Raw genomic sequence first — 16,264 nt, forward strand, 5'->3', positions numbered from 1 at the left:
GAATGTGTCCCAGTGGCCCCGCGCACACAAAGCCTCCCACAGATGCATTCAGAGTAAGTCTGGCATTGTTTCTTGCCGAGTGAGCATCACCCCCAGCGTTCATATGAAACATTTTCAAAATAATCCATTGTTTTTTATGCTTGCAACTTCTAAATAAGCCACCATGGGCCCAGAGAAAGCTCTTAGTACCAACCCTTTGGTAAAGAAGTTGAGAAACACGATAGAATTCAAGAAAGAAATTGTAGCAAAGTACCAAAGTGGAGGAGGAAAAGAGAGGGGAGAATGTGCCTTCCTCAGTGATTCAGTGATTCTATGATATGTACAATACTAAAGCAGCAGGAGTCGATAAAGGCTATAACACCAGCCGGTGATAAAGTGTAGCAAGTAAGTTAAGCGATTAAGCGATGGAAAGTGGGTGCCACGAAACCTAACTCCTCCAATGTTATTGGAGGTATATAGGGTCACTGACAATGCCGCCGCCGCCACCACCACTAACGGCTTATGCGTCCAGTGGCCCTGATAACCCAATATCGCCATCACCACCACAAGTCATACGTAATGATATTTTATTCATTCTAGAGTATATTTAGTGTTGCTGTGTTATTAATATTGTTTATTATGTCATATTAGATGAATTGTGATAGATAAATAAGCCATAGAGTTGATAATAGCATCATATTCAAGCATTTTGTCCCATCGCTAAACAAAAAACTTGCCTCCCTCTCCCCTCCTCCCCGTCTTCCATACACCAACAAGAGTCTTCAGTAAGGGTAAGTGTGATGTTAAACGCTCAGTTATACATAAAAGTTGGCCAAAACTGAAATTGGCGATAACAGAGATTGACGAAAATGGATGATCCAATGTATATGTATTATAGAACTAACAATTTTTTTAATAGTTGGTTTGTGTAAAAAAGTTTTGTAAACAATATACAAGTACAGTGGACCCTCGGGTAATGGCGGCATCGGCTAACACCAAAATTGGTTAGTGGCACATATTTGCATCAAAGTATTGGCTTGGCTAATGCCCAAGAACTCGATTAAGGACATTCGTCTTGAACGTGTCCGCCAGTCAGCGATAAAGTGTAGAATTAACAGTGTAGCAAGTAAGTTAAGCGAGTAAGCGATAGAAAAACGATATATATCATGTTTCTAAGTTAATAATATTGTTTATTATATCATATTAGATGAATTTTGATAGATAAATAAGCCATAGAGATGATATTAGCATCATATTGAAGCATAATAAGCTCGCCTCCCTCTCCCCTGCCATACACCAACAAGTCTTCAGTAAAGGTAAGTGTGATGTTAAATGTTCATTTATCCATTTTTTTAGTGCCTTATATCTATTTGTCCTTGTTTTCTGTATGTATATCTATATTTATTCTTTAAAAAAAAAATTTTTTTAATACTTTTGGCTGTCTGAAACGGATTACAGGTCTCTCTCAACATTTGCGAGGGTTAGAGGATCAAGAGCCTTGCGAATGTTTGGTGCCCCAATATATTGTAAGGAAATATAATACAATACTGCTTCCTTAACTTGTTGAACCATGAAGAGTCATAAAATACGTTAAATGTCATAAAATATTGTACTAAATACATACATGTTATGGTTTAATAACATGTATGTTATTAAATACAACTGCCTCCACCAGTGCCTCAACCACTGCCTCAACCACAGCAGTGCACTGCTTGTATTTTGATACAATTTCTTTCTTCAATTCTATCAAGTTTCTCAATTTCTTTACCAAAGGGCTGGAACTAGCAAGTTTCTTTGGGCCCATGGTTAATTATGTGGCAGTCGCACTCAATCTACAAGTACCAAACACAACGAATTATTGTGAAATATTTGGAAGAGTGTGGAGACTAATGCTCACTCCAGCATAAACAAAGCCACACTGAGTGACGATGCCTCAACCACTTCCTCCACCACTGCTTCAACCCTCGTATATTTGTACAATTTCCTTCTTCAGTTCTATCGTATTATTATTATTATTAATACGATAGAATTGAAGAAGGAAATAGTACAAAAATACGAGGGTTGAAGCAGTGGTGGAAGAAGTGGTTGACACATTGTCAGTATGGCTTTATTTATGCTGGAGTGAGCATTAGTCTCCACGCTCTTCCAAACATTTCACAATTCATTGTGTTTGGTACTTGTAGATTGAGTGCGACTGGAGTGGTAGAGGCAGTGGTAGAGGCATTGGTAGAGGCAGTGGTTGAGGAAGTGGTAGAGACAATGGTTGAGACAGTGGTTGAGGCAGTGGTTGAGACAGTGGTAGAGGCAGAGGCAGTGGTAGAGGCAGTGGTAGAGATAATGGTTGAGGCAGTGGTTGAGGCAGTGGTAGAGGTAGCAGTTGAGGGAGTGGTTGAGGCAGTGGTAGAGGCATAGGCAGTTGTTGAGGCAGTGATTGAGGCAGTGGTAGAGGCAGTGGTAGAGGCAGTGGTAGAGGCAGTGGTAGAGGCAGTGGTAGAGGCAGTGGTTGAGGCAGTGGTAGAGGCAGTGGTTGAGGCAGTGGTTGAGGCAGTGGTAGAGGCAGTGGTAGAGGTAGCGGTTGAGGCAGTGGTTGAGGGAGTGGTATTTAATAACATGTTAATAATAATAATAATAATAATAATAAGTTATTAATAATAACATGTATTATTATTATTAATAACATATATCTTATTAAATACCACTGCCTCTACCACTGCCTCAACCGCTGCCTCAACCGCTGCCTCAACCACTGCCTCTACCACTACCTCTACCACTGCCTCTACCACTCCAGTCCCACTCAATCTACAAGCACCAAACACAATGAATTATTGTGAAATGTTTGGAAGTGTGTGGAGACTAATGCTCACTCCAGCATAAACAAAGCCACACTGACGATGTGTCAATCACTTCTTCCACCACTGCTTCAACCCTCGTATTTTTGTACAATTTCCTTAAATTCTATCTTATTATTATTATTATTATTATTATTATTATTATTATTATTATTATTATTATTATTAGCAGTAGCAGTAGCAGAAATGTTTAATTCTTTGCTGTGTTCAAGAGTAAACATATGATGACACCGTCCAATACCTGTCCGAATAGCCATTCCAATATTCAGTCATGAATGGTTGACATTATTTATATTGTAGTTTAATAGCAAATAATGAACAAACAAAACACTCACCACACTGAGTGGTGTGGAGGGCTGGCTGCCAGTTTTGGGGGTCGGAGGGAGGGTAGTAGGGACTTGTGGGTGGCGGGAAACTTAAATATGATTTGGCGGCTGGGAATTTGGCGGTTGGGAATTCGCGAATGTGTGAAGCCCGCGAAAGTTGAAAACGCGAATGTTGAGGGAGATGTGTAATTTGATTTCCATTATTTCTTAACTGGAAAATTAATTTGGCTAATGGCAAAATCGGTTAAAGGCAAGCTCTCTGGAACGGATTAATGCCATTATTCGAGGGTCCACTGTACCATCCGACTTACGACTGAGTTTCATTCCGACCAATCAGTTGTAAGTCAAAATGCATGCAAGTTGAACCTTAGAAAATTGCCAACACACGGGGTAGGCCATAATGTCAAACCTTTGGTATACAAAGTACCTACATAGTGTTATATGTTACTTTCTACTAAATATTTTACTACTATATATACCGCCAGATGTACGGTCATAAGTACGAGTGGTCGTATGTCAAGCAGGTCGTACATTGGATGATACTTGTGATGCTAATAACAAAAAAATGCACAATACCGTGACTGGAACGATACACAAATAACCCGCACATAAAAGAGAGAAGCTTACAACGACGTTTCGGTCCGGCTTGGACCATTGACAGAGTCACACTAACCAGAAGTGGAGCAGGACGGCTATATATAGGCAGGAAGAGGTGGTGGTAGTAGTAGTAGTAGTCGTAGTAGTAGTACAAGAATAGTATATAATACCGACAAGATGAAATTAAGACCCGCGCAACACCCGGGCATCCCTATCGCAGACATTTCGCCATCCAGCCAGCCACTGGATGGCGAAACATCCACAACAAAGACAGCCAGACGTCGCACATGTGTCTTAATTTCATCAGTAGTTGTAGTAGTAGTAGTAGAAGAGGTAGTAGTAGTGGTAGAAGTGGGAAATAAGGAGGACGAGCCAGTCAAATACAAAGGAAGGGGAGCACTGCAAGAGAGCTAGGTGCCCACTGAGAGAGAGCAAGCGCACAGAGGTGCGTGAAAGGGGAAGTGGTGAAATAAATGAAGAAGGAACAGAAACACGAGACAGAAGAGAGAAAGACAACCCAGAGGAGAAAAGGAAAGAGGAAAGGGGAAGAGGGAGAGGAAGAAAAAGAAAAAGAAAAAATGAGGAGTCAGGTTAAGTCACGGGTGTTCTGAATTTTGGAGCATTTTATAATGTAGCGGGAGAGGAAGGCATCTACAGAGACGAAGCCAGGGCTAAGGTTCATACAAGGAAAGTTGTGTATTAGAGAGGATTCAACTAGACGGCGACTGTTCGAGTTGGAAGTAGGGAAGACAGTTTTAGCAGAAGACCAGTCAATAGGATGGCTATGATCTCTGACGTGACAGAAAAGAGCATTGTTAGTGTCGGCAAGCCTAACACTATTTTTGTGCTCCCTAAGCTTGTCAGAAAGGGATCGACCAATTTCTCTCACTCCCCACTCACTCTCCAGGCGAATTGTGACTCTCCTCTTCACAACTTAGAGTTTTAAGACTGATGGAAGTGGAGCTGAAGAGGAATTCTATGGTTTTGAACCATGTGGTACCATTGTACCAAATGGTACAATGGTGCCATGTCATACAATGGTATCATATGGTACAATGTGCCATATGGTACATTGTACTATATGGTACATTGTACCATATGGTACATTGTACCATATGGTACATTATACCATATGGTACATTATACCATATGGTACAGGGTACAGGGACCCTAATGCAAGTAAGTCTGTATGACTTTTTTGGGTTATCCTAGGTTCTCCAAACATGTGCTGTTAAGTATGATATTCTATGTAACTTTATTTGTGTATACCTAAATAAACTTACGATGCCACATGCGCATGAGTAAGTTTATTCAGGTATACAAAAATACAGTTACATGGATTATTATACATAGCATCATATGTATAAAATCCTAGGATAACCCAAAGAAGTCAGGGTGACTTATTTCCATAGGGATCCTTGTATCTGTACCATTTGGTGTCCTGTACTGTATGGTACCCTGTACTATATGGTACCCTGTGCCATATGGTACCCTGTGCCATATGGTACCCTGTGCCATATGGTACCCTGTGCCATATGGTATCCTGTTCTGTATAGTACCCTATACATATAGTACAATGTACCATATGGTACCCTGTAACATATGATACTGTGTACCATATGGTCAGTAAGTGGTGTTGGTGGCACCAGGCACCAGCCAAGACTGAGTGACGATGCAAGCTAGCTAATGACTCGGCAGTTTCCAAGACAAAGCGCTTTGTCATCCACCTCAAGGAACATGTCGAGTTCCTGTACATTTTTAAATATATAATAGATCATTACTAATATACAACATTTTTGCATATTTTTGTTGTAAACAATTATTGTAAACAAAATAATGATGAAAACATATGTGTGTTTATTGTGTTGAATACTACAGTACCATATGGTACAATGAACCATATGGTATCATTGTACTGTATGGTACAATGTACCATATGGTACCATTGCACCATATGGTACCATTGCACCATATGGTACCATTGCACCATATGGCAACATTGTACAATATGGTACTATATGGTACCGTTGTATTCGACACAATTACCGCACTAATATTTTCATCATTTTGTTTATAAGTTTGTTGTAAACAAGTTTAGTAAGTAATATAATGATAAATTAGTGCAGTTATTGTGTTGAATACAATGAGTGTACACTTATACAATATATTTTATATTGGGCTCACAGGCCACATTTGTTGCTAAAAAAAAAAAGAAAAAAAATTAGAAAAGGTAAGAAAAATGTATAAAAAACGTAAAATAAAAAAAATGTGATTTTGTGGAAGTCACTGATGTTGCCGCCACCCGGTCATTTTGGGTCAACTTCACGCCACTGTATCTCAGTAAGTACTGATCAGAATTTTTTTTTTGTTTTATTACCTTCACAAAAATATTATCTGTAATTCTGTAAGAAAAAAAATATTTTTTTTTTCTCAAAATTTCTTGGACACTGGGGCACCATTTAAGATTTTGGCCTTAGTCCCTGAAAGGGTTAACCCTTTAACTGTCCAAACATTGATTTACGTTTTATTGCTGCTAGCACTCCAAATACAGTGGAACCTTGACTTATGAGTGTCCCAACTTAGGAGTTTTTTGAGATATGAGCCGTCCCTGGGTTCATGTTTTGCTCCGAGTTACGAGCCAACATATGAGTTACGAGCCAGCTCCCCCCCCCTCCCTCTTCCCTCTCAACCCAAAACCTGGACACCTCACTTGTTTGTTTATGATTTCATGCTTTAATTCCATGGAAATCATTCTCTTTTTCTTCTCAGCAATAATAATATAATATTATTACAATCAAGTCACTCAATAAGTCAGTCAAGTCACTCAATAAGTCAGTCAAGTCATTCAGCAAGTCAGGTCACTCAAGTCATTCAGTAAGTCAGTCAAGTCATCCAGCCAGTCAGTCAAGTCACTCAGTAAGTCAGTCATGTCACTCAGCAAGTCAGTCAAGTCACTCAATAAGTCGGTCAGGTCACTCAGTAAGTCAGTCAAATCACTCAGTAAATCAGTCAAGTCACTCAGTAAGCCAACTCAGTCAGTCAGTCAGTTCAGTCATTCAGTCATTCAATGAGTCACACAAACTCATGTTCACCTCTTTTTCTGTGTTCAAAATAACACTTCAATTATGGCTACAGGTTATCTCTTGTTTAAATGCTGAATAAATATCTGATTTGACAAATAGTTGCTATCATTCTCAACATTATTATTAGGTAACATTTGGAAAAGTAATGTTTTTACTTTAAGATTATCATTTCTTGTTGCAGGAGCTCAGCAACATACAGATATTCAGGCGAGGTACCCCATGGCTCCACTGTACCGGCACGTGTTTGAGGCCATGTTGCAGCTGGCATGTGACCCAGACCAAGTTACTCGGCAGTTGTTCCTCACACTTGCCTACCAGACTATTCACTGGTTCACTAATAATAAGAACTTTGAGAACCCTGATACTGTGGTCCTCCTGGATGCCATCATGGTAAGTCTTGATGCTGGGTATCCTTTAACCCTTTGACTGTTTCGGTCATATATATACATCTTATGAGCCAGTATTTTTGACATATTAATATGCCAAATTTCTAGCGGCTTCAGATCAAACAGGAGAAAGCTGGTAGACCCACATGTGAGAGAATGGGTCTCCATGGTCATTGTGCACAGTATAAAGAAAGATCAGGGAGCTAGTGGTGCATTGTGGAAGTGCCATTTCAGTAGTCCTTGTTCAGCATGCCTAGCAGTAAGAAATATCTGAGACTCTTCTCTTCCCAAGTGATGCTCTAACACAGTTGGAAGCATCAGTGAAGATGAATTTCATGGTTTTGAGGAGTTTGTGACCGAAAGCAATGCCCAGGAAACCAGAAGGAAGGAAGGAAGGAAGAAAGAAAGAAGTAAGGAAGGAAGGAAAGATGCTCAGACGACCGTCAACCTAGAATAACCCAAATAAGTTAGACAGTGACTTACTTCCAGGTTGGTAGCCAGCATACATGACTCAGCACATCCATAAGGCCAGCTTCATTCTACCACCCACACACCACAATAGCCTTCACAACCACAACAACCTACACAATCACAACAACCTGAACAATTTGTGCAAGAAAGGTATAAAATACCGACAAGATGAAAGTTAAGACACATGTGCAACATCTGGTAATCTTTATTGTAGATGTTTCACCATCCAGTGGCTTTATCAGTACAGATTCTAGGACCTAATTAGAAGACAGAACTATATATAAAAGATGAGGTAATCAGTCCCTCAGCCTTGGAGTGGTAGCACCATGGTGGCAGAGATTCTGAAGCAAAGGCAAGGAGACTAACGCTTATATAGGCACCTATATAAACGCCAGTCTCCTTGTCTTTGCTTCAGAATCTCTACCACCATGGTGCTACCAACTCCAAGGCTGAGGGACTGATTACCTCATCTTTTGTATATAATTCTACTGTCTTCTAATTATGTCGTAGAATCTGTATTGATAAAGCCACTAGATGGTGAAACATCTACAATAAAGATAACCAGATGTTGCACATGTGTCTTAACTTTCAACCTGCACAATCACAACAACCTGCACAACCACAACAACCCGCCAACAAAACACAGAGACTCATTTTTTGTGTGAGGAATGTGAAACAGGAATGTGTAAAACACCATGTTTCGAAAAGTTCCACGAGCTCCAGCACTTCTAGGGACATGTCCACTGACTCTATATGTCTGTATATATTATAGAACAATAGTAATAAACAATTTTTTTTTATTTTTGGTGTGTGTTTACCTGGAGTTTACCTGGAGAGAGTTCCGGGGGTCAACGCCCCCGCGGCCCGGTCTGTGACCAGGCCTCCTTAGGTCAGTGTCCCAGGATGCGACCCACACCAGTCGACTAACACCCAGGTACCCATTTTACTGATGGGGAACATAGACAACAGGTTGAAAGAAACACGTCCAATGTTTCTACTCTGGCTGGGAATCGAACCCAGGCCCTCGCCGTGTGAAGCGAGAGCGTTAACCACCAGGCCACCAGGCTACTTCTTCGCACATATGCTGTATTCTTTTCAAGATTGATGGACTGACCACATCGCTCAAGGCTGAGGGACTGATTACCTCAAACTCCTCCTGTTCTTCCCTGTTCTCCTTTGTTATGGACTGATGAAGCCACTGTGTGGTGAAACGTTTTCTTAATAAAGATTCCCAAGTGTTGCACATGTGTCTAATTTATCGAAGTGATTCAGGGAAACTGGTTACTCAGACTCAAGTCCTGGAGATGGGAAGTACAGTAACTGCACATTGAAGGATGGTGCATCTGAACTTCAATAGTATTGGCACTCCTCTGGCAAGACAATGGAGTGTGTAATGGTGAAAGTGTTTCTTCTCTGTTGGGTCACCCTATCTTGGTGGCAGATAGCTGGTGTGTTAACCCTTTCAGGGTCCGTCCCGTAGATCTACGGCTTTATGGTGAGTGTCCAAACCGTAGATCTACGCCATGAGCTCAGCTCACTCTGATAAACTGTGAGTGGTACATTTGGGCCTAGATATGAGAGAATACATCTATGTGGTATGTGTGCACCACATAAAACAGATCCTGCAGCACACTGTGTATAATGAGAGAAAAAAACTGAAATCATGATTTTTCGATTAAAACAGCAACTTTGCAGTGTTTTTTCGTATGTTTTTTATAGTTGTATTTGCGATTTCTTGGTCTCATTTGATAGAATGGAAGACATATTACAGAAATAGAGATGATTTTGATTGATTTTAGCACTGGAAATGGCTTGAAACTGAGCTCAAAGTTGCGGAAATGTTAAATTTTTGCCGATATTCAAGAGTAAACAAACGACCTCCCACGTCTAATACACGTCAGCTGGTGGGTCTAATATACATTCACAAATATGGTGATGATATTTATACAATTATTACAGTAATGCATAACAGTAAATCTTCTATTTTTTGGTGTGAATAAAAATTCATTATGTGAATAAAAAATCAAAACGGAATTTATTTGTAAAGCCTCAAAACATAACTAATGAACAGAGGAAATGTTAGTTTAGTGCCAGGAATACCTACATTGTTTATTCTGGACCCTATTTTGAAATTGGAATATTTTGAACTTTGTGTTAAATTGGCCAAATTAACAATTTCCGATCACTTTATTTTGTAGTTGAAACAGTTGACTTGGCGATTTCTTGTGCTCAATCGATAGAATAGAAGTAATACTAGTGAAATAGCTAAGAATTTGGTTGATTGGAATAATGTAATTGGCCTAAAATGGGAGTCAAAGTCGGCAAAATCGCCGATTCGTAAATATCGCTGACACATCAAAATTCGCGAGAGCATAATTTCGTCAATTTTCCACCAAATTTCGTACTTTTTGTTTTATTACCTTCACAAAAAGATTCTCTACGATTTCATAAGAAAAAATAACAAATTTTTTTTTTTTAAATTCTTGGACACTGGTGCGTGACTCCAGATTTGGGCCTTGGACCCTGAAAGGGTTAAAAAAACAAATGCCTTTAACCCTTTGACTGTTGGAACCCCCAGTCCCGAGGTGTCTCCTGGTGTTGCAAAATTTCAAAAAAAAAGATTGTTTCTTATGAAATGATAGAGAATCTTTTCCCGATTGTAATGACACCAAAAAATACAAAATTTGATGGAAAACTGACGGAATTACGCTTTCGCGAAGTTAGCGACCTCGGCAATATTTACAAATCGGTGATTTCGCCCACTTTGAGCCCTATTTTCGGCTAATTCCATTGTTCCAGTCAACCAAACTCAAAGCTATTTCTTTAGAACTCCGTTTTTTCTATCAATTGAGTACAAGAAGCTGCCCATTTACCGATTTCAACTACCCAATAACGAGGTCAGAAATTTGCAATTTGGCCAGTTTCACGAAAATTAAAAAATATGACAATTTCAAAATAAGGTCCAGAACAATGCAGACATTCCTGGCTCTAAAATAACATTTTCTTTGTTTAGCAGTCATGTCTCCAGGCACCTCTGATATTACTCTTGCTTTCTATTTTGAATTTTTATTCAAAATAGACAGTATTGCAGACTACTGCAATACTGTAATAATTGTATAAATAATGTCAACCGATTCATGACTGCATATTAGAATGGCTAGTTGGACATTTATTGGACAATGACATCATTTGTTTACTTTTGAACATCGGCAAAAATCAAACATTTCCCCTATTTGAGCTCCATTTCCAGGTTCTTTTTATAGTAAAATCAATCAAAATCACCTCTATTTCTATAATATGTTTTCCATTCTATCAAACGAGACCAGGAAAAAGAGAATACAACCATAAATACTATATGAAAATATACCACAAATTTGGCATTTTAATTAAAAAAATGGTCAGTTTTTTTTTTTTCTCTTTATGCACTGCGTGTTCCAGGATTTTTTTTATATGGTGCACACTGACCACAGACCCATTCTCTCACATGTGGGCCTACCAGCTTTCTCCTGCTTGATTTGAAGTCATTAGAATTTATGAGTATATATACGTCAAACATGGTACCTCGTAAGACGTATATATATGACCGCGACAGTCAAAGGGTTAATATGTTACTCCACTGTTGATGAGTACTCCATCTTCTGCTACTGCTGCTGCTGTTGGCATTGCCTCCTCCTCCTGCTCACAGCTTGCCACCTGACTCCTGTCACTGTTTATTCACATTTCTTATTTGTCTTTGTATTAGGACTGCAGAAACCAGTTGTGAAACATTTTCTTAATAACTGTCATGATCAACTCATAACTTTTCTTTTACTCACAACTTGTTGGTGTCACCTTACCACTTCCACCAAGACTCTCATTTTTCCACTACAGCCTCTCCTCATTTAGTGACGTACTCGTTTACCGACGACTCGGACTTACGACAGGCTTTCTGACCACTATGCATACTTAAATAATATAGTATATTAGAGCTGATTTCTTCTGTTCTGTTTATTACAATATTCAGTACACTACTGTATAAACTTTTAAAAATATACCCGAAATGTTATAAATGGTGCAAAGGTGACATTAAAACAATATCAAAGATGAATGACACAAACCCACTACCATTATAGTATGCTTCTCACTTAGGGATGAATTCGTTTACGAACATAGTCTCAGGAATGGAGAGGCTGTAATTTTTAGTGTTTTATTTTCACAGTGTTGGGCCTGTTGTTATCTAGAGAAGATCTTTCTCCACATCATGCTGCAGATTCCTAGCCTTTGTGTAATAACTCCTTAAATTAGTAGAAAATATCATGAGTACCTAACTTGACTTCAACAGTCTCAACTTAATAGTAACTATCAATAATTAACTGGCTATCACCTTAGAAAGGCTTCTGTAAAAGTTGTTTAGTACTGTATACTAATAAGTGAATGGAACAATTTATGGATATTCAGTAGTCAGATATCTCTGCAAATGCTGTAACCTTTCTTAATAGCTTTTCTTGTGTGCCATATACAGTACTTTTAGTATACGTAGCAGTCATTCATTGTAGTATTAGTATGAATAGTTTGTGAAGGAATGTATTAATATCTGCATGTTTTTCATTGTGCAGTTTTAGTACATTTGATATTTAAATCATTGTAAACAAATCTACACCAGTGAATGATTTCAAGGATTTTTCTGTTCTCAGTGATCAACCTGAGGCCTGTCTTTCCTGTTGACTTTGTTGTCATGTTGGCTCTTATAATATAACCATAACAATCTGATTGATCTGGTAATTCAGCTAATTCAAATCTTAAGGACCGATTGAGGGTTCCCGCGCGCGGAGCAAAAAAAAATTCGAAAATATATGAAAACTGAGTTATTGTTACCAAAAAATAGCTGAACTTTCTGGCTACACGCTGGTATAATTATTATCCTTGTACGATGTTTCTAAAAGGAATTACAGCCATTTATAACAGGCATGGTGACAGCGCTGACGCAACATGTCGCGTAAGAAGCGCTGACTCAGCTTTGTTGACGTTTTTGTTGCGTTTTTCCCCGTGTTATTTTTATCGTTTTCGTACATCTTTATGTCTAATATAATACAAATTCACCATCTGAGATCATGCCAGAGTGGGCGGAGATAATGTGATCAAGGAACCAATCGGGAACCCCTGGGAATAGTGCATAAAATGGCCGACACCTCCAGCCAACAAAATATTCCATACCCACGCTAATATCAATTATAAGGCTTATTTATCTATCACAATTGATCTATTATGATATAATGCAATATAATAATAGCATATAAACATAAAAAGTACACCTCAAAAAAAAATATATAGCATAATATGACGCCCCGAGGAATAAATTTCTATCGATATTTCCCCTGAAGGTGAAGAGAGGGTCCGCCCTCTCTCATCAGTGATGAGAGAAAACGGATTTACAATGATTAACTGTAATAAACACTCGTAGGCCGCGGAAAAAGTGTAAAATAAAGCGAATTTTTCGGGGAAAAAATTTTTTCCCGGGCAGCGGGGGTGCCGCGCGCTGCGGCCTATATCTCGAAAGTAACTTATTTACCTATTTAGGGGATCACCAGCTTTATTTATGATTGAATTGACTTTATTTCTCACAACAAACATGGGAGAATGATTGTTTTACGGGGTAGCGTTCGTGTTTCCGAACTATCCAAAATATTTTTAGATTTATGTGGACAACAAGGCCGACATCTTCCAATATATCAAAAAAGTTATGAAACTTTATTTTTTTTTAGCAAGAAGATAAGGTTTATTTTAGAATTCTCATCGACAAGTGATGGAATTAGAGTTGTTCTAGCAGCAGCAAGTGTCAAAACCACTTGTCCGAGTACCACTGACAAACTGTGCCCTGCCAAATGCAATTTTTCGTAAATTTTGCATATTTCATTTCCTTTTTGGCCGATATGATTGAAACTTCAGCACAGCATATTCGATATAACCTCCTAATAGTACACCAAAAATGAACGTAATCGGTCCATAAAAAAAAGTTCGTTAACATGCGGCCAACATCTAGCCTTAACACCTGTATGACTCCTCATACATTTAATAAGATTTTATACTTATTGTACAGTGGTTTATTTTTTCATGTTTTCATTGAGCTGATAGTTTGCTCAGTCTAATTCTCTCCATCAGTCTGTTAACCCTTTCAGTGTCCAAACTGTAGATCTATGCCAAAATTTTAGCGGTGTCAAATTTAGCGCGAGAAGGCTGGTAGGCCTACATCTGAGAGAATGGGTCTGGGTGGTCAGTGTGCACACCATAGAAAAAAAATGGCGGCAAGGAAACTCTCACTCCCCACTCACTCTCCGGGCGAATTCTGACTCTCCTCTTCACAACTTACAGTTCTAAGACTGATGGAAGTGGAGCTGAAGATGAATTCTATGGTTTTGAACCATATGGTACCATTGTGCCATATGGTACAATGGTACCATATGGTACAATGGTGCATGTCATACAATGGTATCATATGGTTGAGTGGTACCATATGGTACAATGTACCATATAGTACATTATACCATATGGTACATTATACCATATGGTACAGGGTACAGGGACCCTAATGGAAATAAATCTCTCTGACTTTTTTGGGTTATCCTAGGTTCTCCGAACATATGCTGCTAAGTATGATATTCTATGTAACTTTATTTGTGTGTAACTAAATAAATTTACTTATGATGCCACATGCACTTGAATAAGTTTATTCAGGTGTACAGAAATACAATTACATAGATTATCATACATAGCAGCACATGTATAAAATCCTAGGATAACCCAAAAAAGTCAGGGTGACTTATTTCCATAGTTATCCCTGTATCTGTACCATATGGTGTCCTGTACTGTATGGTACCCTGTACCATATGGTACCCTGTACTATATGGTACCCTGCACCATATGTTATCCTGTACTGCACGGTACCCTATACCATATAGTACCATATGGTACCCTGTAACATATGATACCGTGTACCATATGGTTAATAGGTGTTGGTGGCATGAGACTCCATCCAAGACTGAGTGAGTGGCGACGCAAGCTAGCTACTGACTCCACAGTTTCCTTCCGCGACAAAGTGCTTCATCATCCACCTCAAGGAATACGTCAAGTTCCTGTACGCTTGTAAATATATAATAGAAAATTACTAATATACAACATTTTTGCATATTTTTGTTGTAAACAACTTTTGTAAACAAAATAATAATGAAAATATTAGTGTCTTTATTGTGCTGAATACAGCAGTACCATATGGTACAATGAACCATATGGTATCATTGTACTGTATGGTACAATGTACCATATGGTACCATTGCATCATATGGTACCATATGGTACCATTACACCATAAGGTACCATTGCACCATATGGTGCCATTGTACCATATGGCACCATTGTACCATATGGTGCCATTGTACCATATGTTGCCATTGTACCATATAGTGCCATTGTACCATATGTTGCCATTGTACCATATGGTGCCATTGTACCATATATTACCACTGTATCATATGGTACCATTGTATCATGTGCCATTGTACCATATGGTACCATTGTATCATGTGCCATTGTACCATATGGTACAATTGCACCCTATGGCACCATTGTACCATATGGCACTATATGGTACCATTGTATTCAACACAACAACTGCACTAATATTTTCATAATTTTGTTTACAATAAACTTGTAAACAAGTTTTGTAAGCAATATAATGATAAAGAAATTAGTGCAGTTATTGTGTTGAATACAATGAGTGTACACTTATACAATATACATTATATTGGTCTCACAGGCCACAAAAGTTATTAGAAAAAGAAAAAAAATTAGAAAAGAAATTAAACAAATATAAAAAACGTAAAATAAAAAAATGGGATTTTGCGGAAGTCACTGATGTTGCAGCCACCCGGTCATTTTGGGTCAACTTCCCACTGCTGTATCTCAGTAAGTACTGATCAAAAAAAATTTTTTTGTTTTATTGCCTTCACAAAAATATTATCTTTAATTCTGTAAGTTTTTTTTTTTTTTTTTTTTTTTTTTTTTTCTCCACAAATTTCTTGGACACTGGAGCACCACTTCAGATTTTGGCATTGGACCCTGTAGGGGTTAAAGTAATCTGCTACATCAGTTATATTAATTCTCAATTTTCGTTCATATTAATCCAGTCATTTGTGTTGACATTCACTGATGTAATTGTATAACCCTTTTTTGACTAGTACTGACTTGCTTAAAAGAATTAATTACATTATTATAGAAGAGTATAACCATTTACCAGTCCTCTTAAGTAGTGTGTCTTGCAGCTGCTTAATATCATCACCCATAATATTAGCATTGATATTTGTAAAAAATATGCGTGTACATTTCAGGAAGGTATTGTGAGAGCAAACAACCCAGCCTTGAGAGATGTAAGTGCCCAGTGCCTGGCAGAGTTTGTCAAGTGGTCTCATAAACAGTCTCGAAAGGACCCAGTTTCCTTAAACTTGAAATCGATTCTTTTGAGAATATTTTCACTCTGTAAACATCCAAGTGCCTTCAAACGCTTAGGTGAGTAATTATTATAAACCAGTTGTCTTACTTGG

The 16,264-nt window shown here is 38.4% G+C and overlaps 1 protein-coding gene across 2 annotated transcripts in view; it reads left to right on the forward strand.

Annotated features, from left to right (window-relative positions):
- The window catches only part of LOC128691314 (DNA-dependent protein kinase catalytic subunit), a 1,096,584-nt gene that overhangs the window by 387,576 nt on the left and 692,744 nt on the right, over window positions 1-16,264 (forward strand). For both annotated transcript variants that reach the window (XM_070091676.1, XM_070091677.1), the window contains exons 19-20: window positions 7,016-7,224; window positions 16,052-16,229. In XM_070091676.1, the coding sequence (XP_069947777.1) occupies window positions 7,016-7,224; window positions 16,052-16,229 (387 nt within the window). The remainder of the gene's footprint in view (window positions 1-7,015; window positions 7,225-16,051; window positions 16,230-16,264) is intronic.

This window comes from Cherax quadricarinatus, chromosome 36, assembly GCF_038502225.1.
Source record: "Cherax quadricarinatus isolate ZL_2023a chromosome 36, ASM3850222v1, whole genome shotgun sequence".
Lineage (NCBI taxonomy): Eukaryota > Metazoa > Arthropoda > Malacostraca > Decapoda > Parastacidae > Cherax > Cherax quadricarinatus.